The 21,708-nt window shown below is 41.9% G+C and overlaps 1 protein-coding gene across 1 annotated transcript in view; it reads left to right on the top strand.

Annotated features, from left to right (window-relative positions):
• The window catches only part of LOC144762383 (uncharacterized), a 73,451-nt gene extending 61,183 nt beyond the window's left edge, over window positions 1–12,268 (top strand). Inside the window, exon 3 of the mRNA XM_078647553.1 lies at window positions 12,213–12,268. Within this exon, the coding sequence (XP_078503679.1) occupies window positions 12,213–12,268 (56 nt within the window). The remainder of the gene's footprint in view (window positions 1–12,212) is intronic.
• Window positions 12,269–21,708: the final 9,440 nt, after the last annotated feature.

The raw sequence follows: 21,708 nt of genomic DNA, 5'->3' as shown, positions 1-21,708 counted from the left end.
CTACACTTAAACCTTGCGATTTATGGATTGTCACCGCATATGCCAAGCAAACAGGAAACTGCTTACGACGAACATATAAGTCTTTTACAAGCAAAAATCTAGCAGAACAACGAGCAATTAGCTGTACTTCCTCAATGCCATCAAATTTAATTTTTAAAAATTCAATTCCATCTCTATTTCTGTATTTCACAAAATCAACAACATTACCCATTGATCCATTTACCAGACCTCTTTCAACATGTAAATTCCTTCTTAAAATTATACGGCAGTTCAAGCACACATTCAGAGTCTTTTCAAAACCCGCAGTTTTAGATATACTCTTCTCTAATGAATCCAATTTTGTTTTCAGATTCTCAGACAAAATAATTGTTGATCCCATATGCTCTACTCTGTCAATAGCTTCCAATTTCACAATCTCTTGCTTTTCTAAATGCAACATTTTGTAGTTGAATTTGGCACATTCTGCAAGAGTTGGCATCAAACATATTCCAGATTTTTTCTCAGTAACTTTCTGAAAAATATTCTCAGGCACAACATCTTCGTCTGGATATAAATTTGTCAGTAATCGTGCATGTAAAGCTTCTTTCCCATGCTCGGTCACTTTTCCAATTCTAACATCTTGTAGAATAGTCTTGTAAACTTCATCCTTTGCCTGACGCATATTTTCATGCAGTTCAGCATAATTGAAGTTTAACCATATATTGACGTTGCCAATACTCCCTAAGCACTTCCTGGTATCTTCATGCGTGAGCATTTTGAACACAGGTTGCCCTTTCACTGGTGTCAGCTGCAGAAGATCTCCAAAAACAATGATGTGTTTGCCACCAAATAACACATCATACTCTGTTTTGAGAACTTCTTGCATTCTCAAATGCACAAAGGCAAGCATGACATTGGAAACCATGCTTACTTCGTCAATGATAAGAAGTTTCATTTTCCTCAAGACTCTTGAAACTTCAAAACAAGCATCTCCAGATAGCTTGTGATATTCTAATTTGTTGTCATGCTCCACTGGCAGCATCAGTAAACGATGTAAAGTAATCCCTTTAATGTTATGTGCTGCCAGTCCAGTTGGAGCGGTGACAACACAAGACAGCGATGACTCTGTCCTTTCCTGCAAATAACATGAAATTGCTTTAATAAGGAAACTTTTTCCAGTTCCCGCTTCTCCACTCACGTACAGTCGGACAGGCTTCAACGACGTACATGAGCACTCTTTCTTGTCATGACTTAATCCATGATCAATTTGCATGGTAAGTTCGTCATATATTTTCCTCTGCTCAACGTTGAGTTGTCTTTCCAACTCTTCTAAGTTAACCGCATCCTCCTGAGCATGTGCCATGGCTCTTTCCACTTCATTCATAGCAGTGGCAGCTTCATTTTCGATAAGAGGTCCTCCTAGTGGATCCTGACTCAATGAAGCAGAACTCTGACTGTCCTGAGAACTGTCTCTGGCAATCTCGGCTGCAATCGTTGCTTCCTGCTCAATTTCCACATTCAACATTTCTACATATTTGGGAAAAGCAGGACATTCTATGGTCTCCTTGGCAGCATTGAAAGAGTCTTCGTAACAGAGGAAATCTCCAAGCAGTTCCTCTTCTGCACGCCAAGGCTTAAAAAGTTGCAAAAGTGCTAAATAGAAAAACTCCTTTTTTTCAGGAGATTCGCCACTCAATTTTCGATGGTTTATCAAGTGGCATTTTCTTTGCTTGACCAGACATCCCTCACTTCCTATTACAGCATACACTCCTTTCTCAGTATCTTCTTTGATGTTCCTCTTGAATATGTAATTTTGCAGAACCTCATACAGACAAACATTCTCGAGGTGACTGCTTCGATTTGGATAATATGTATCCAACATGTTGCTCTTCAAAATGTCGGTACTGTTTGGCTCCTTTTCCGCCAAATACTCAATTTCCCGCACAGGTTTCAGAACTCGATTACGCGTTGCAGCAAGACCAACACTCGCCCAAACGATACTCCTGGACTTGGCATAGAGACTTGCTGAAGACAACCGGTCAGAACATTCGTAAGCTCCGATTTCTCGATGCGACAACATCTTCAGACTGAAACTGTACAACTTCTTGCTGAGGCTCTTTTCATGGGAAATGTCCTCCCACATATCCTTCAATTCTGACTTCTCTTTTTTGGTGATGTAAGATGTCACATACCTAGCCACAGCCATACAGTTATCAGCCACAAACTGTATATCCATGTTAGCATTCCACATGGACAAAATCACCGGGTTGTAGTCGTTGATGTACTTAGACTCTTCGTTCCTCTTCAAATTGTATGTGTTTTTAGGTGATTTCTTCATCACATTATGTCGCAGCGAAGACATCAAACTGTTCACTCTTCCTTTAGAAATCACCGATCGTGGAAAGCCGAAACGACATTTGGTGTAGAACTTGTCTTTGTTCCGGAATTTACGACGTCAGTACTTTCCACATCGATGGCTTTGGAAACGTAGAACTTTTTCTCTTAGGCTTTTTTTCTCCTTTGCGTTTGGAACAGCACACGTAGAATACTGTTCTATGAAACTCATCACTGAGTCGTCTGCATCCGTTCCAAATTTAGGTGCATCCTTGATCCACAGCAACATATGTATATGAGGAGCACCTCTTGCTTGGTACTCCTTCCTCCAGAAGAAATCCAACACCTCTCCAAGAGGTGGATTCTTCTTATTCATGATGAAAGACATCATACCTTCAAATCTATGATTGAAGTACCTACATACATTGACTGGATCCAAAGAGCACAGTTCTCCGGGTGTCTTGAATTCGATGTTTTCTACGTTAGCATTTGCCTCTCGTAGAAATTCAAGTAAGTCTTCCCAGCCATACTCAGCACAGCTCAAAGTGAGGAACCATGTGGGAGTTCCTAAGTTCCTCAGCATACATTTTAAATCACCATGACGACGGTACCAGTACTCATTAGTACCACGCTGACACGCCATGAGATTAATCAGGTGAGAATCCAAAATACTGTCTTGGACATTGACTTTATCCATAAAGTCACTTGCCGAGATGTTTTGCATGTGTATACCACTTTTCAAGATGTGGTTCACTGCATATGACAGTCCAGACAGATCGCTTTCAAACAGGAGATGAAACAAATAAGGAATGCATTGTCGAAACCTAGGATCTCCTGCATACAATCGCAAAGTCCGGTATTCAGAAGCAGGAATTTGATGAGGTCGCTCATCATATCTTCCTCCCTGACCTGTTGGAAAAAGCTGTGGGAAACACCGAGCTTCCAAACTTTCCTCCCAAACACTAATGGGACTCCCTTTCGCTTGTTTCATTTGAAACAACTCAATAGCATTCCCCATGACTTCCTTGGAATGCAAAGGATGAACACTATAATGTTCATATATTTCTTCACTAGTAGAGGGTTCTACTTTCTCAATTTGACCAGCACACAAATCGCTATCCTCTTCCTCACTTACTTCCTCTTCTGCAACATATACATTTTTATAGTATTTATTATATTTTTTCAAATACAATGTTGCCCTTTTGACTTTCCTAACATCTACTAAATCTTGCCATATTTTCTTATTCTTTGTCGGAACCCCATTAACTAAGATAACCAGAGGTTCCTCTTCCACTTTTTCTACTCCAATTGTGTTAATGTTTTTCTTCAAATCTAGAGGCAAATAAACAACTCTTCCCTTTAATCCTCTCTGTAAATCTGATGGAGGCAATTTCCCTGTCTTTGGCTCCATTCTTACAATAGCCTGAAAGGGATGGATACTTTGAATCAAAATAGATTCATAAGTATTTAAATCCTTCAATTCAGAAGGAATTTCAACCAATTCCAGATTATTATGAACTGCTCTAGCAGGCATCTGGTTTTGATTTAATTTGTTACAACAATAAGTACACACACGTTGATCCAATCCCAAATCAAAACAATTTTCTACCATCAAGTATGTTGTAAAATCCTTCCATTCACTATTATTTTCCCTTTCACTTTTTCCATATAAATCCACTAACTTAGTCTGATTCTTATAATAAGTGCGTCGACAACACACACAAGTGAAATTTGGCCTCTCACTTGATTTCACCTCAAACGTCGCAATTTCCCTCTGGAAATTATCTGTACTGGAAACCTGTACACTATCTTCCACATTACTCTCTTCTTCTTGGTCAATTTCAACATTCTCCTCTTTACTTCCAAAGTAACAAAACTCAATTTCTTCACATATATTCTTCACATCTATTTCAGAACCATGCAAAAGAGCAGCGCATAATTGTTTAAGCATAATTGCTGGACTCTTAGCATAATACAACATTCTAACTAATTTCCTCACTTTATTATGATGCACTGCTAGCATCCTGAAATGATGAAAAACACTCTGGCATACTCTCCTGGAAAGACAAGCCAGTGAATGACCATGCAAACCTATCACTTCTCTCACTCTGCAAGGATCTAATTCTTGCAACAACTTCATTTTCTGCTTCAAACTTTTCTTACTAAATGACCGTATAAAATCACAAAGCAAATTGATGGAATCCTGTCGTACACTGCAAATACTACTACACTTCCAGGTGTACACAGGACCCTTAGGACGTCTCCCTAAAACCTCATTACCTAACACCTCTTCTATCTCTGTTCTCACAAGTTTTTCTTTTTCAACTGGACAACCATCTTTCACTTCATAAGCTCGACCACTGGTGTCAACTGCATGCACCAAATCATTATCCTGGAAATAACTCTCCTCATTAAAAAATGCCTCAGAGCTTGAACTATGCATCCATTCTCCAGAAAAAACTTCACAAAAATTACTACGATTAACTATTCTCTTCCATCTACTATTTCTTTTGAAATCATAAATTACCTTGTTTAGCTTCCTAATTCTATTGATTGTCAAAATAAATAACTTACGTTTAATTTCAAATGCCTGATCAATAACTTTCTCAACTATTTTTTTTCTCTTATAAAAAACCACTTTCTGCTGACCTTTCTTAATATTTTTTAACAAATTCCCAATTATCCTGTTGCGGAACATTCGTTTACGAATATCCCTAAACTGTTGTTTCCTTCTACTTTCATGCATAGAGTTATCTCTTACTCTAGCAGTAACATTTCTCATTGGCCTTTCCTTACCATTTGAATTCATTCTCCTTTTCTGGAGTGAAACATTTTCTGTAGTAATATTTTTTTTACTACACATATTTCTTATGACTGTTTTTCGACTCTTACCCGGTGCTTTCTTGGTGACTTGACAAATCTTTTTGTTAGAGGACTGCTGCAATATTCCATGCTCCTGCTGTCTTTGACGTTTTCCAGCCTTTCTTACTCTTTCTTTGCTAGGCATCCTAAAATCTTGAAATAATCTGCAGTTGAATCTGTGGTAAAATATAATAAAAAATGTTATTAACCACTATTACCCAACAGTAAATTAATAACAGTCATCAAAAACTTAACACACTACTTAAGTATATAATATACTGAAGCCTATCTCCAATTTTTCACTGAACAGGACTCATCTCTTCTTAACCTTGGATAAACCTCACCTACTCTGTGTCCCCTGCACATAATTAAATGTAAAGGGGCAGATTTATATTAACTAGCACATCCCCAGGGATGCACCAGTTAACGTGCACCGCTGCTCTGCCACCCACGGTGTGCCGCATTTACAATCAGATAGGACAAAGCTACATCAAAACCCTGCGCCTGCTTGAAGCAGGCATAGATCTTGACGCAGGTAGGCTGAAAGCTAAAGCAACAACTAAGTGTCGTGTGCAGAAGTTACAAAAAAGGAAAAATGGCGTTTAAACCAGTAATGAGACCATGCTAACGTAATACAGAGTAAAAATATCCAGGATCTACATCAGTTTGGGGTTCACGAACCTGGCAGGTACAAGGCACTGAGGCTTTCCACCGTGCATGTCTCATCCCAAAACATATGTTGTTTGTGAATGAAACAATTTCCCAGACCAAATGCTTTGGATTGGCTACTTCTAAAAAATTATACACCCCTACTATCCCGGAGTTAGAGGAATACGATGGTTGGAGTAATTTTACTCGTTGTCTATTAAAGATTTACAGGCCCTACTCCGTAATTCTTCCTTTAACATTTCCAGTATAAATCCAAAAGGTTGACTGCTTTGGCAACGTGCCTTATCCACGGTTTAATAACGCTGCCTTTTGCTTTATATAAGTTTTCAAATTGTATGAAATATATACCAATAGGTCGTTATGAACCTTTAGGTAGTGGTTTTCTTCATCAAGTCTGGTCGCTTCCATACACATACAGATTTTCAAAGATGATCAAGAACTTTATCTGAATGGAGAGGAATGCATTGAGACGCCAGATCATTCACTAATGTGTAGGCACATACAGTTACACGGTTCATGCAACAAACACCGACCAAATATGGCTTGCGTGTTGCAAGGCACACCAGTTCCTGCTATCATCCCCACGTTCAAGTTCTTGGAAAATGGTAGTTATTTGATGCTCAATAATGAAGATTGTTCTGGGTTAATTAAAAGTATTCATTTTATCGTAACAGTAAATGAACTGGTTATTTGCTGCAGAAATGTTCTATTTCCTCCCACACATGAACATAGGGAGTTTTCAATCTGGCCACAAATACCAACCTTGGCAGCACATTTCAACGGCATGGCAAGAATAAGAGCTATTTTGTCTCAGAGAGAGGTGGCCTTGAGTTCGGCCCGTGAAACTTTCGTCCTTCACACAGCGAACACCCGTACAGAGGTGCAGACCCTTTTAAATACAGATTCGACTTTGCATTTCAGCAAGATTACCCATTCATTTCCATGCAGCAGGAGGCCCATAGGAATGAAGGTACAATTTGCGATTAGCAATTACCTCATCGCAAATTACGAATTTTTCCGACGGTGCAGGGGTGTCTTAAGAACACCCTGCTGCACCCCTGAAAAAGAAATTTGGGGTCATATGGCGCACATAAATTTTGAAAACATTCCTTTACCTCAAAAACGATTTTCAACTCATAATTTGAAAACACTGCACATGGGGAAATGACTTAAAATGTCCTTAAGACACATAAAAGCATTTTTTGATTGCCTTTGCAGCATTTTCCGTCACCTTTAACATGCCTATGTAACGGAAACATTCAAAATCTAAATTTGCCATGCACAGGTGGGAGCATATTTACAAGCAATTTGCTCCACAGACAAACTTCTTACATTGAAATGGGAAAAATAACATCACAGACTCTCAATTACCTTATAAAGAAGCAGACACCATTATGTCCTTCTCATCAATATTAAAACCATTGCTTTTTCTCAAAAACGATTTACAAGTCATAATTTGAAAACACTCCACAGCTCCTATGCACATAAAAGCCCTGTCAGTACTAATACTTCACATTTTCTCCAATTACAATTTCTCAAAGAAACAAAATCTATTTGTGAAACACTTGAGACAAAGCAACATTTGAAAAACACAACTTTCTTCATAATTTTCTCCTTAAAGCACACTATTTTCTATCTAAATTAAAGAAATCTTTTCTCACCTTAGCAAATACTTTGAGTTTCAAAACAGTCTCAGAAACACACCAATTTGTCTTCAGCAGAGCAAAAGGTATTCACTCCAGAGTCTGCAGCTATCAAAAGCACAGAAATGCTGTAATTCCTCACACATATCTCTCATGTCACCCAATCAAAACTCTTCCCTCACTTTTTTTCAAAGCAAAACCCTTCCCCCCTCTGCCCCCTCTCTGCTTTTTCTGCATAGCAACCACCTCTTGCAAGACCTCTCACACAACAATGTTGCAATTGAACTCTGAACTCTCAGTGCACCTGCATATCCAGAGCATTCTTTCATTTAATGATTTTTTCTTCGCCACTCAAAATACATCTTTCAACGAACTCATCCATTCACACTAACTTTCTGTTTTCAGCAATCAAAATCCACCAATCACTCTTACTGCTTCATTAACACAGAAACTCCTCAGTTTTTTTCATTTTACACTCTCATTTTTTCAACTGCCATTTCATTGCCACACTTCATCTGACTGCAGCAGAACCTTCTCTCGCCATGTTTTCCGTCTGGATTGTTGGACATAGTTACATATATTGGGCTCAAAGGTACGCTGAAAACAGGAATTTACCTAACCTCAATTTACAAGATGTGGAAATTAAGTGGTTTGGCCACAGAGGATTAAAATGTCACCAATTGATACCATTGGTGAAAACCTTTATGCATTTGCCCAAACCTGACCTGTTAATTGTGCACTGTGGAGGTAATGATTTGGGCACTTTGACTGGGGTAGGTCTGGAAATGCTTTTAAAGGACACCTTTGAGCAATTGATGGCACTTTTTCCTCAGACTGCCTTGGTATATTCAAATATATGCCAAAGACAGAAATGGAGGTGGTCAAACCAATTTTGTCCACAAATTGAGAAGTCGAGGAAGCATGTAAACAAATCTGTTTCAGCTTACTTGAGAGACCATGGAATGGGCTCCCTCTACAACAATAACTTGCGTTACTACATGCAAGATATCTACAGAGGAGATGGAGTTCACTTCTCAGATGAGGGCAACAGAGTTTTCACTCTGAATTTAAGAATGTGCATTGGTACCTACTTATAAGTACCTAAATGTACCATAAACCCAAAAGCTCTTCTCAGAGCTACCCTACATCTGATCACTCACAATTATTATTGTACTCTAACTTTTTTCACTAATTTTCAAGAAAGTACGCTCCCCAGAACGCTTCCCGGTTCGCGAACCGAGCGCACTCCACGCAAAAAAACTAAAAAAACGGTATATATTTTTTTGCCCTGCGAGAACCTTTCAAAGCCTCCACATCAAACCTAGGGGGTCAGGGACGATCTACTAGGCCCCCTTATGGTCATTTGCCCCTTCGCTTTGGCCTCCTCTTGTCTCTCGATCCTACCGAGAGACAAGATGGCGGCCGCTACGGACTGTTTGGAATGTTTACAGACGCCGAAAAACCAATCAGCTTCGCAAACCTCCGTAACGCGAAAAGTACGCGAAGCGGAGCGCTGTTACAGATATATATCTTTTTTTGAACGTTAATTTCTCAAAATCCACTGGAGCACATATATTGAGACCTAGCAAAGGCACATCGGGCTACCAGTCCCTACAATTTTGCCAAGTTTCGTGCAAATCCATTCAGCCGTTCGATTATTATTATTATTTTTTTTTTTGCCCCGCGGGGCCCTTTTAAAACCTCCACATCAAACCTAGGGGGTCAGCGAGGATCTACTATTCCCCCTTATGGTCATTTGCCCCTTCGCTTTCGCCTCCTCTTGTCTCTCGATCCTACCGAGAGACAAGATGGCGGCCGCTACGGACTGTTTGGAATGTTGACAGACGCCGGAGAACCAATCAGCTTCGCTTCACAAAGCTCCGTTGCGCGAAAAGTACGCGTCCTGGGCCGCTGCCCGGTCCGCTGTTACAGATATATATCTTTTTTTAAACGTTAATTTCTCAAAATCCACTGGAGCACATATATTGAGACCTACAAAAGGCACATCGGGCTACCAGTCCCTACAATTTTGCCAAGTTTCGTGCAAATCCATTCAGCCGTTCGGGCTAAAAGTGAGGCCAACCGCCCTATGGAAATTAACATGGGAAAAACGCGTTTTGGGACCCCCCTTTTTTCTCGGCCCCCCCTTCACGAACCCCCCCCAAATTTTCAAAGGCTGCTCAGAAACAAAATGTGCCATTTTCCTGAAAATTTCAGCCAATTCCGTCCACAAACGGCAAAGTTATTAGACATAGAATTTTCAAAAATCCCATAGAGAAAAAATCCTAACTATATATACCTACTGGCGACCGCCAGTAGGTAATATATATATATATATATATATATATATATATATATATATATAACATTTCTATGGCAAAATGAAACCCCTCATTTTGTTCCTTTTCAAATTAAATGTATTAAGTGTTACCACTTTATTCCAATCAAGATGACTTCAGGTGTGCCATACTTTTGTCATAAGTAAGACTGTTAGCGTTCTAGTTGTTCTTTAGAACACTCTGGGACATTCTGTCATTGGGCTATAGTTGGGCTACATCTGGCTGATATTTGGGCTACATTTGGGCTCTTTTGTCTCTGGTGGCCATCTTGGGAGACTGCATATCAGAATTTTTTTAATGAAATATAAGAGGATTTGAGAAGTCACTCAAAATGTGCCCTAATTTTTCTTTCTTCAGCACTAATCATAATTTCTATGGCAAAATGCACCCCCTCATTTTGTTCATTTGCAAATTAAATGTTTTAAGTGTTAACACTTTAATCCAATCAAGATGACTTCAGGTGTGCCATACTTTTGTCATAAGTAAGACTGTTAGCGCTCTAGTTGTTCTTTAGAACACTCTGGGACATTCTGTCATTGGGCTATAGATGGGCTACATCTGGCTGATATTTGGGCTACATTTGTTTTTTTTTGTCTCTGGTGGCCATCTTTGGGCTACATTGGCTACATTTGGGCTCTAACATATATATAGCCCAATGTAGCCCAATATATATTTTTTCAAAGTTAATTTTCTCAGCAACTACTGAACAGATTTACACCATTCAAAGAAAAGCGTAATCTGCAAGCCGGACTCTACCTTTCTACCAAATTTCTTATAAATCCATTCAGCCGTTCGAGCTGTAGCCGTGTCTAAACGTCCTATGGAAAATAACATGGGGAAAACACGTTTTGGGACCCCCCTTTTATCTCATCCCCCACTTGACAAATCCCCCCCAAACTTTCAGGGAAGGAGCGGAGCGGAGCAGGCCATCTTCTTTGAGAAATTCGCAAAGATTCGTCCACCGGCGCCAAAGTTATTCTCAATAGAATGTTGCGGATTTCCTATGGAAACTAGGTCCTAACTACTGTCATTGGGCTATAGTTGGGCTACATCTGGCTGATATTTGGGCTACATTTGGGCTCTTTTGTCTCTGGTGGCCATCTTGGGAGACTGCATATCAGAATTTTTTTAATGAAATATAAGAGGATTTGAGAAGTCACTCAAAATGTGCCCTAATTTTTCTTTCTTCAGCACTAATCATAATTTCTATGGCAAAATGAACCCCCTCATGTTGTTCCTTTGCAAATTAAATGTTTTAAGTGTTAACACTTTATTCCAATCAAGATGACTTCAGGTGTGCCATACTTTTGTCATAAGTAAGACTGTTAGCGCTCTAGTTGTTCTTTAGAACACTCTGGGACTGTCAGGATCATGCCAGGTTCTATCACTAGGCTCCTTTCTGTTCCCACTTTCAAGGTCCAAAGAAACTCTTTGCCGCCGTTTCCAATATGGGGTTCCATTCAGAAGCAGGTTCATGTTCGCAGTCTGGGGAAGGGTTGGTTAACACTTCCTGATTGCGCCACCAGAGTGTTAGGTTAGCGTTCTAGTCTTTGCCGCTCAGTCCGCCATTTCTTTTCCCTGCGCGTTCTATGTGGCGCACTTCAACTGTCATTTACCGGCAGTAAGACGTTCCGTTGTGGGCTCCTGTCACATTCTTCAGAATTCGTTGATGTGAAGCCCGTATATTCCAGTCATAGACTCACAGTTCCATTCCCGCCGCAGCTCCTCATTTTCGTGTGTCCAGTGGAGTCGGAGGGGGAATTTCTGAGGCAGAATTCGTATGCAGACAATTCCTTTGGGCAAGTAATTCTTCCGCTTCGATTCCAGGCTTAAGCGGTAAGAAGTTTCCAATACTTCATAAAGACTTTATTACAGCGTTGTTCACCCAGAGCAATTCTAGAACAATATTTACCGTGTGGCAGTTATTCGTTTCCTTAAGAAGTTCAGCTTGTCCTGAATAGCCTCAGCCAACTTGTTCTTTCATACCTGTAAATGATATCAGGCAGTTCTATAGGAATTGAAGGCAAGAGACTTTCTTGAGACAATAGCTGTTCCTTTGGTACAGTAAACAGTGTGAGTCATTCTACAAGTCGAGAAATCTACCAGATACTACAAGTAAATGGGAGTATAAATTATATGCATATGGTTATACTGTTATTTACCACCTTTACTTGATGCAACCTTCTAAAGACACTAACGACAACTAGAGTCCTACAATCCTACTAGCAAGACTGAATTGTAGAATACTCTCAAGAGAGAAGCAATTTCCACTTAGTATCAGGTGTTCCTTCGCATCTCCAATTTCAAGAGGTAGTTAAGAAGACACCAGTGTGGAAGTCTCTCTTTGTTGTTCGTTATCCACTTCCCCTTTCCCCTCCATTCCTAGACTTGGAGAAATCCGGGTGTAGGGGTGATTGGGAATTTGGAAAATATCAGCAGTGAAGCATTGGTCATTCGCTCCCACGGAATCAAGATAATTCAGGTACTGCTTCTGACAGATTGAAGTGCCAAAATTACCTTCCGTCCGGGCGAGATGGCTGAAGGGCTAGATGTCAAGGCCTTGGCTTCGGTATTAGAGGGGCTACAGAAGCAGCTGAGTGAAACCAGGGAGGAGGTGAGGAAATCTAATCAGGAGGCCAGTTATTTACGTCAGAGAATAGATGAGCTATCTGAAAGTCCATGTCCTAATTTTGGGAGTATTAAGTCATCTGCTTTTGCGCCCTCTTCCTCTTCTTCTTCAGAGTTAACTACGCAGGTTGTGCATGCTATGTCCCCTACCATTCCATTGGCCCCCCCCCGAGAGATTTCAGGGAGATCCCCATAAGGCACAGATTTTTCTTACACAGTGCTCTTTGCATTTCCTGTGCAAGCCCATTTTATTTAAGGAGGACCAGTCTAAAGTGGCGTTTGTGGTGTCCTACCTGAGTGGCGATGCAGCGGCGTGCTCATTGCCTTTGGTGGCCTGTAATGACCCGGTGTTGTACAAATTTGAAGATTTCGAGGCTGAATTTTTGCGTATCTTTGATCGAAGAACCATTTCACAAACTACCGACAATGAATTGCTGGAGTTAAAGCAAGGAAATCGAGATCTGGTGGCGTATTTGGCACAATTTAACAAATTGATCGTAGAAACTAGTTGGCCAGAATCCAAGAGGGCGGCAATTTTTTACAGAGGTTTGAAGGATGAATTGAAGGATGGACTGGCTCAGATCCCCAAGAGACCAACCGATGTATCTGAACTTATAGATCTGGTTTTGCAGATTGACCAGCGGCAGGCAGAAAGACGAAATGAGCGGCGGAGAGATGTTCGTACTCTTCCGCCACGATTTGATCGAGTCAGGTCGGAGTTGGTCAAGAGCCAAGAGAGTCAAAGTCACTTCTCTGAAGAACCCATGCAGGTGGGTGCGATACGAGGTCCTCTTACCAAGGAGGAGAGAGAAAAGAGGCGTCAAGGCAAGCTGTGCATGTATTGTGGCCAGTCGGGCCATTTTGTCAAGGAATGTTCAAAGAGACCCAAGACCAGTTCGTGGGTAAAAGACCGGCTCCACCAGTAGACGGAGTTGCACTGGTGGGAGCGAGTGATGAGACAACTCCAAAGTCACAGTTTTTGGCGAATACTTTGCAGTCTGCAGCCCCGCATTTGATTTTGTCTAGTAAGATATTTTTGGGAAAATCTCATGGGGAAGAAGTTTCGGTGATGGTGGATTCGGGAGCAACTGGGAACTTTTGTGACATCCAATTTGCTAAATCTTTAGGAATTCAATTTGAAAAGAAGGTAAGACCAGAACCCGTTCGAGCTGTGGATGGCACAAATTTGTCTTCTGGGCCTATAGCCTATGATACAGAATTGATAATGGTATTGGGTCCGGGAGAACATCGAAGTTACATCCGATTTAATCTCATTGATGCCCCCCAGTTCCAGCTCATACTTGGTTTGCCCTGGCTCACTGAGCACAATCCACAGATTGATTGGTCTAGACGCACTGTGGAGATGAACTCAGATTTTTGCTGTGAACACTGTTTTCAATCAATTCCTGAGACCACAAGTTCTACCATGTCATTAAATTTGGCCAACCAAATTCAGATGATTTGTGCCTTGGAAGTTCCCGTAATTCCAGAGGAATATCAAAATCTGAAGGAAGTTTTCAATGAGAAAGAAGCTCGAAAATTGCCACCTCATCGAGAATACGATTGCAGGATCGAATTGGAGCCGGGAGCCTCTTTACCGTGCAGTCGAATTTATGCTTTATCGGAACCAGAGAACATCCATCTTAAGGACTACATTGAACAAAATTTAGCCAACGGCTTCATTCGACCTTCTCAATCCCCCGTATCATCACCTCTGTTTTTTATTCCTAAGAAGGATGGAACTTTAAGAACTTGCATCGATTATCGGGCTTTGAATTTAGTCACAAAAAAGAATCGTTACCCACTACCCCTCATTTCTGAACTCCTCGATCAGGTCAAGGATGCTTGTGTGTACACCAAATTGGATTTACGTGGGGCTTACCATTTAGTACGCATGGCTGAGGGTGAGGAGTGGAAGACAGCATTCTGAACAAGACTAGGGTTGTTCGAATATCAAGTGATGCCCTTTGGGCTTTGCAACGCTCCGGCAGCATTTCAGCATTTCGTTAACGACGTGCTTCGTGAGTACCTGGACCGATTTGCTGTGGTTTACATCGACGATATCCTCATTTACTCAAACAGTTTGGAGGAACATGTTGGCCATGTACGTGCCATTTTGGAACGGTTGTTGGAGAATCATCTGTTTGTCAAGCTGGAAAAGTGTGTTTTTCATTCTTCTAGTGTGGAGTTTTTGGGTTTCATTCTATCTCCAGAAGGTGTATCCATGGATAATTCTAAGCTTCAGGCAATTAAGTCTTGGCCTGCGCCTAGGTCTGTGAAGGAGATACAGAGCTTTTTGGGATTCGCCAATTTTTATCGGCGTTTCATTCAGAATTTTTCCGAAAAGGTGAGCCCAATTACTCGTCTACTTAAGAAGAATGCCCGATTCATTTGGGAACGAGAGGCAGAGGAGGCTTTTCAATTGTTAAAGGAAGCGTTTGTCACCGCTCCTGTTCTGCAACATCCTAATTTGAAAGAGCCATTTTTCATCGAAGCGGATGCGTCCAATTTGGCCATTGGAGGAATTTTGTCTCAACGTCAGAAAGACACAGGTCAACTCCATCCAGTGGCTTATCATTCCCGTAAACTATCTCCAGCAGAGATCAATTATTCAATTGCGGATAAGGAACTTTTGGCAGTAAAAGAGGCTTTCAGGGTTTGGAGACATTACTTGCTTGGTGCGAGACATGTTATTACAGTCTTCACGGATCATCGGAACTTACAATTCTTAAAATCTGCTCGATCTCTCACTCCTAGGCAACTGCGGTGGTCACTCTTTTTTGCAGACTATGATTTTGTTTTGACCTATAAGCCAGGTTCAGCTAATGGAAAAGCTGATGAGCTTTCACGGTTGAGTATGGGAGAAGAAAAAGATACTAAGGTGGAAGGATTCATCATTCCAGAAGAAAAGATTGTGGCCATTGCAGTCGAGGATGACTTGGAGAATCAGATTAGAGAAGAATTCACGAAGACTGAATTTTCCAATTGGGAATTGGAAGGTCCAGATCGAAATGTTAAGGATGGGAAACCATTCTTGCAAGGGAAGATGTTCGTCCCCAGCGAAAATCTACAAAACAAAATCATTCAGCAGTTCTATGATCATCAGTTGGCTGGCCATAAAGGGGCCAAGAAGACTTTGGAATTGATCAGGAGAATCTTCCTTTGGCCGGGCATGGACACTCAGGTGAGGCAGTACATCGCCACTTGTGAACCATGTGTTAAGGGCAAGAGTTTGAGACAATCCCCGCAGGGTCTCCTAATGCCTTTACCTGTTGCCCCATCCCCCTGGCACACCATCTCCATGGATTTCATTGTTGATCTGCCCACTAGTCAGGGGTATTCAGTGATTTGGGTGGTAGTGGACCAGTTCTCTAAAATGAGTCATTTCATTCCCTTGAAGACCCTACCCACAGCTTCTCAATTGGCCACACTATTCATTGAAAACATTGTCAAATTACATGGAATTCCCAAGGTGGTGATTTCAGATCGTGGTTCACAATTTGTTTCCCGATTTTGGAAGTCCTTCCTAAATGGTCTAGGGGTTGACTCCCGTCTGTCCACCAGTTATCATCCGGAGACGGATGGGCAGACAGAAAGAGTGAATCAAGATTTAGAACAATATCTTCAAATGTATTTGATGGATCAGGAAGGGGAATGGCCTTCTTTGTTAAGCACTGCTGAGTTTGCTTATAACAATTCAGTTCATTCGGCTACTGGGTTCTCCCCATTCTTTTTGAATTCAGGTCGACATCCCAATATGTTAGTTGGTCGGGTAGAAGTAGAGGTCCCTGCAGCAGAGGAAGTGACTAGAAATTTACAAAGATCCTATCAGACAGCTTCTTCTAATCTCAGTAAGGCTAAGGGGGCTTACAAGGTGCAGGCTGATAAGAAGCGAAGAGTCAGTCCCATTTTTGAGCCTGGGGAAAAGGTTTGGATTTCCACTCGACACATGCGGTTGAGGGGGAATCGGAAGTTCCAACTGAGATTTGTGGGTCCTTATGCAGTGGTTCGGATGGTGAATCCAGTGAGTGTAAGAGTAGAGCTCCCTAAGTCATTAAAGATCCACCCAACCTTTCATGTCTCGTTGATTAAAAGAAACCCCCCAAATTTCAGACGTGTCCAACCACCAGCTCCAATTCAAGTGCAGAACTCTGAAGAATTTGAGGTCAAGAGGATTTTGGACTCTAAATTGAGAAGAGGGAAAATCTTCTATTTAGTGGACTGGAAAGGTTATGGTCCGGAGGAGAGGTCTTGGGAACCCAGTAACAATGTTCATGCTCCAAGATTAGTCGCAGAATTTCATAAGATCCATCCACTGAAACCTAAGGAGGGGGCTTTGGTGGGGGGTACTGTCAGGATCATGCCAGGTTCTATCACTAGGCTCCTTTCTGTTCCCACTTTCAAGGTCCAAAGAAACTCTTTGCCGCCGTTTCCAATATGGGGTTCCATTCAGAAGCAGGTTCATGTTCGCAGTCTGGGGAAGGGTTGGTTAACACTTCCTGATTGCGCCACCAGAGTGTTAGGTTAGCGTTCTAGTCTTTGCCGCTCAGTCCGCCATTTCTTTTCCCTGCGCGTTCTATGTGGCGCACTTCAACTGTCGTTTACCGGCAGTAAGACGTTCCGTTGTGGGCTCCTGTCACAATCTTCAGAATTCGTTGATGTGAAGCCCGTATATTCCAGTCATAGACTCACAGTTCCATTCCCGCCGCAGCTCCTCATTTTCGTGTGTCCAGTGGAGTCGGAGGGGGAATTTCTGAGGCAGAATTCGTATGCAGACAATTCCTTTGGGCAAGTAATTCTTCCGCTTCGATTCCAGGCTTAAGCGGTAAGAAGTTTCCAATACTTCATAAAGACTTTATTACAGCGTTGTTCACCCTGAGCAATTCTAGAACAATATTTACCGTGTGGCAGTTATTCGTTTCCTTAAGAAGTTCAGCTTGTCCTGAATAGCCTCAGCCAACTTGTTCTTTCATACCTGTAAATGATATCAGGCAGTTCTATAGGAATTGAAGGCAAGAGACTTTCTTGAGACAATAGCTGTTCCTTTGGTACAGTAAACAGTGTGAGTCATTCTACAAGTCGAGAAATCTACCAGATACTACAAGTAAATGGGAGTATAAATTATATGCATATGGTTATACTGTTATTTACCACCTTTACTTGATGCAACCTTCTAAAGACACTAACGACAACTAGAGTCCTACAATCCTACTAGCAAGACTGAATTGTAGAATACTCTCAAGAGAGAAGCAATTTCCACTTAGTATCAGGTGTTCCTTCGCATCTCCAATTTCAAGAGGTAGTTAAGAAGACACCAGTGTGGAAGTCTCTCTTTGTTGTTCGTTATCCACTTCCCCTTTCCCCTCCATTCCTAGACTTGGAGAAATCCGGGTGTAGGGGTGATTGGGAATTTGGAAAATATCAGCAGTGAAGCATTGGTCATTCGCTCCCACGGAATCAAGATAATTCAGGTACTGCTTCTGACAGATTGAAGTGCCAAAATTACCTTCCGTCCGGGCGAGATGGCTGAAGGGCTAGATGTCAAGGCCTTGGCTTCGGTATTAGAGGGGCTACAGAAGCAGCTGAGTGAAACCAGGGAGGAGGTGAGGAAATCTAATCAGGAGGCCAGTTATTTACGTCAGAGAATAGATGAGCTATCTGAAAGTCCACGTCCTAATTTTGGGAGTATTAAGTCATCTGCTTTTGCGCCCTCTTCCTCTTCTTCTTCAGAGTTAACTACGCAGGTTGTGCATGCTATGTCCCCTACCATTCCATTGGCCCCCCCGAGAGATTTCAGGGAGATCCCCATAAGGCACAGATTTTTCTTACACAGTGCTCTTTGCATTTCCTGTGCAAGCCCATTTTATTTAAGGAGGACCAGTCTAAAGTGGCGTTTGTGCTGTCCTACCTGAGTGGCGATGCAGCGGCGTGGTCATTGCCTTTGGTGGCCTGTAATGACCCGGTGTTGTACAAATTTGAAGATTTCAAGGCTGAATTTTTGCGTATCTTTGATCGAAGAACCATTTCACAAACTACCGACAATGAATTGCTGGAGTTAAAGCAAGGAAATCGAGATCTGGTGGCGTATTTGGCACAATTTAACAAATTGATCGTAGAAACTAGTTGGCCAGAATCCAAGAGGGCGGCAATTTTTTACAGAGGTTTGAAGGATGAATTGAAGGATGGACTGGCTCAGATCCCCAAGAGACCAACCGATGTATCTGAACTTATAGATCTGTTTTTGCAGATTGACCAGCGGCAGGCAGAAAGACGAAATGAGCGGCGGAGAGATGTTCGTACTCTTCCGCCACGATTTGATCGAGTCAGGTCGGAGTTGGTCAAGAGCCAAGAGAGTCAAAGTCACTTCTCTGAAGAACCCATGCAGGTGGGTGCGATCCGAGGTCCTCTTACCAAGGAGGAGAGAGAAAAGAGGCGTCAAGGCAAGCTGTGCATGTATTGTGGCCAGTCGGGCCATTTTGTCAAGGAATGTTCAAAGAGACCCAAGACCAGTTCGTGGGTAAAAGACCGGCTCCACCAGTAGACGGAGTTGCACTGGTGGGAGCGAGTGATGAGACAACTCCAAAGTCACAGTTTTTGGCGAATACTTTGCAGTCTGCAGCCCCCCCATTTGATTTTGTCTAGTAAGATATTTTTTGGAAAATCTCATGGGGAAGAAGTTTCGGTGATGGTGGATTCGGGAGCAACTGGGAACTTTTGTGACATCCAATTTGCCAAATCTTTAGGAATTCAATTTGAAAAGAAGGTAAGACCAGAACCCGTTCGAGCTGTGGACGGCACAAATTTGTCTTCTGGGCCTATAGCCTATGATACAGAATTGATAATGGTATTGGGTCCGGGAGAACATCGAAGTTACATCCGATTTAATCTCATTGATGCCCCCCAGTTCCAGCTCATACTTGGTTTGCCCTGGCTCACTGAGCACAATCCACAGATTGATTGGTCTAGACGCACTGTGGAGATGAACTCAGATTTTTGCTGTGAACACTGTTTTCAATCAATTCCTGAGACCACAAGTTCTACCATGTCATTAAATTTGGCCAACCAAATTCAGATGATTTGTGCCTTGGAAGTTCCCGTAATTCCAGAGGAATATCAAAATCTGAAGGAAGTTTTCAATGAGAAAGAAGCTCGAAAATTGCCACCTCATCGAGAATACGATTGCAGGATCGAATTGGAGCCGGGAGCCTCTTTACCGTGCAGTTGAATTTATGCTTTATCGGAACCAGAGAACATCCATCTTAAGGACTACATTGAACAAAATTTAGCCAACGGCTTCATTCGACCTTCTCAATCCCCCGTATCATCACCTCTGTTTTTTATTCCTAAGAAGGATGGAACTTTAAGAACTTGCATCGATTATCAGGCTTTGAATTTAGTCACAAAAAAGAATCGTTACCCACTACCCCTCATTTCTGAACTCCTCGATCAGGTCAAGGATGCTTGTGTGTACACCAAATTGGATTTACGTGGGGCTTACCATTTAGTACGCATGGCTGAGGGTGAGGAGTGGAAGACAGCATTCCGAACAAGACTAGGGTTGTTCGAATATCAAGTGATGCCCTTTGGGCTTTGCAACGCTCCGGCAGCATTTCAGCATTTCGTTAACGACGTGCTTCGTGAGTACCTGGACCGATTTGCTGTGGTTTACATCGACGATATCCTCATTTACTCAAACAGTTTGGAGGAACATGTTGGCCATGTACGTGCCATTTTGGAACGGTTGTTGGAGAATCATCTGTTTGTCAAGCTGGAAAAGTGTGTTTTTCATTCTTCTAGTGTGGAGTTTTTGGGTTTCATTCTATCTCCAGAAGGTGTATCCATGGATAATTCTAAGCTTCAGGCAATTAAGTCTTGGCCTGCGCCTAGGTCTGTGAAGGAGATACAGAGCTTTTTGGGATTCGCCAATTTTTATCGGCGTTTCATTCAGAATTTTTCCGAAAAGGTGAGCCCAATTACTCGTCTACTTAAGAAGAATGCCCGATTCATTTGGGAACGAGAGGCAGAGGAGGCTTTTCAATTGTTAAAGGAAGCGTTTGTCACCGCTCCTGTTCTGCAACATCCTAATTTGAAAGAGCCACTTTTCATCGAAGCGGATGCGACCAATTTGGCCATTGGAGGAATTTTGTCTCAACGTCAGAAAGACACAGGTCAACTCCATCCAGTGGCTTATCATTCCCGTAAACTATCTCCAGCAGAGATCAATTATTCAATTGCGGATAAGGAACTTTTGGCAGTAAAAGAGGCTTTCAAGGTTTGGAGACATTACTTGCTTGGTGCGAGACATGTTATTACAGTCTTCACGGATCATCGGAACTTACAATTCTTAAAATCTGCTCGAACTCTCACTCCTAGGCAACTGCGGTGGTCACTCTTTTTTGCAGACTATGATTTTGTTTTGACCTATAAGCCAGGTTCAGCTAATGGAAAAGCTGATGCCCTTTCACGGTTGAGTATGGGAGAAGAAAAAGATACTAAGGTGGAAGGATTCATCATTCCAGAAGAAAAGATTGTGGCCATTGCAGTCGAGGATGACTTGGAGAATCAGATTAGAGAAGAATTCACGAAGACTGAATTTTCCAATTGGGAATTGGAAGGTCCAGATCGAAATGTTAAGGATGGGAAACCATTCTTGCAAGGGAAGATGTTCGTCCCCAGCGAAAATCTACATAACAAAATCATTCAGCAGTTCCATGATCATCAGTTGGCTGGCCATAAAGGGGCCAAGAAGACTTTGGAATTGATCAGGAGAATCTTCCTTTGGCCGGGCATGGACACTCAGGTGAGGCAGTACATCGCCACTTGTGAACCATGTGTTAAGGGCAAGAGTTTGAGACAATCCCCGCAGGGTCTCCTAATGCCTTTACCTGTTGCCCCATCCCCCTGGCACACCATCTCCATAGATTTCATTGTTGATCTGCCCACTAGTCAGGGGTATTCAGTGATTTGGGTGGTCGTGGACCAGTTCTCTAAAATGAGTCATTTCATTCCCTTGAAGACCCTACCCACAGCTTCTCAATTGGCCACACTATTCATTGAAAACATTGTCAAATTACATGGAATTCCCAAGGTGGTGATTTCAGATCGTGGTTCACAATTTGTTTCCCGATTTTGGAAGTCCTTCCTAAATGGTCTAGGGGTTGACTCCCGTCTGTCCACCAGTTATCATCCGGAGACGGATGGGCAGACAGAAAGAGTGAATCAAGATTTAGAACAATATCTTCAAATGTATTTGA

Source organism: Lissotriton helveticus, chromosome 6 (assembly GCF_964261635.1).
Source record: "Lissotriton helveticus chromosome 6, aLisHel1.1, whole genome shotgun sequence".
Taxonomy (NCBI): domain Eukaryota; kingdom Metazoa; phylum Chordata; class Amphibia; order Caudata; family Salamandridae; genus Lissotriton; species Lissotriton helveticus.
The sequence above is the reverse complement of the archived record's forward strand: the minus strand, read 5'-3'. Positions and strand labels throughout refer to the sequence as shown.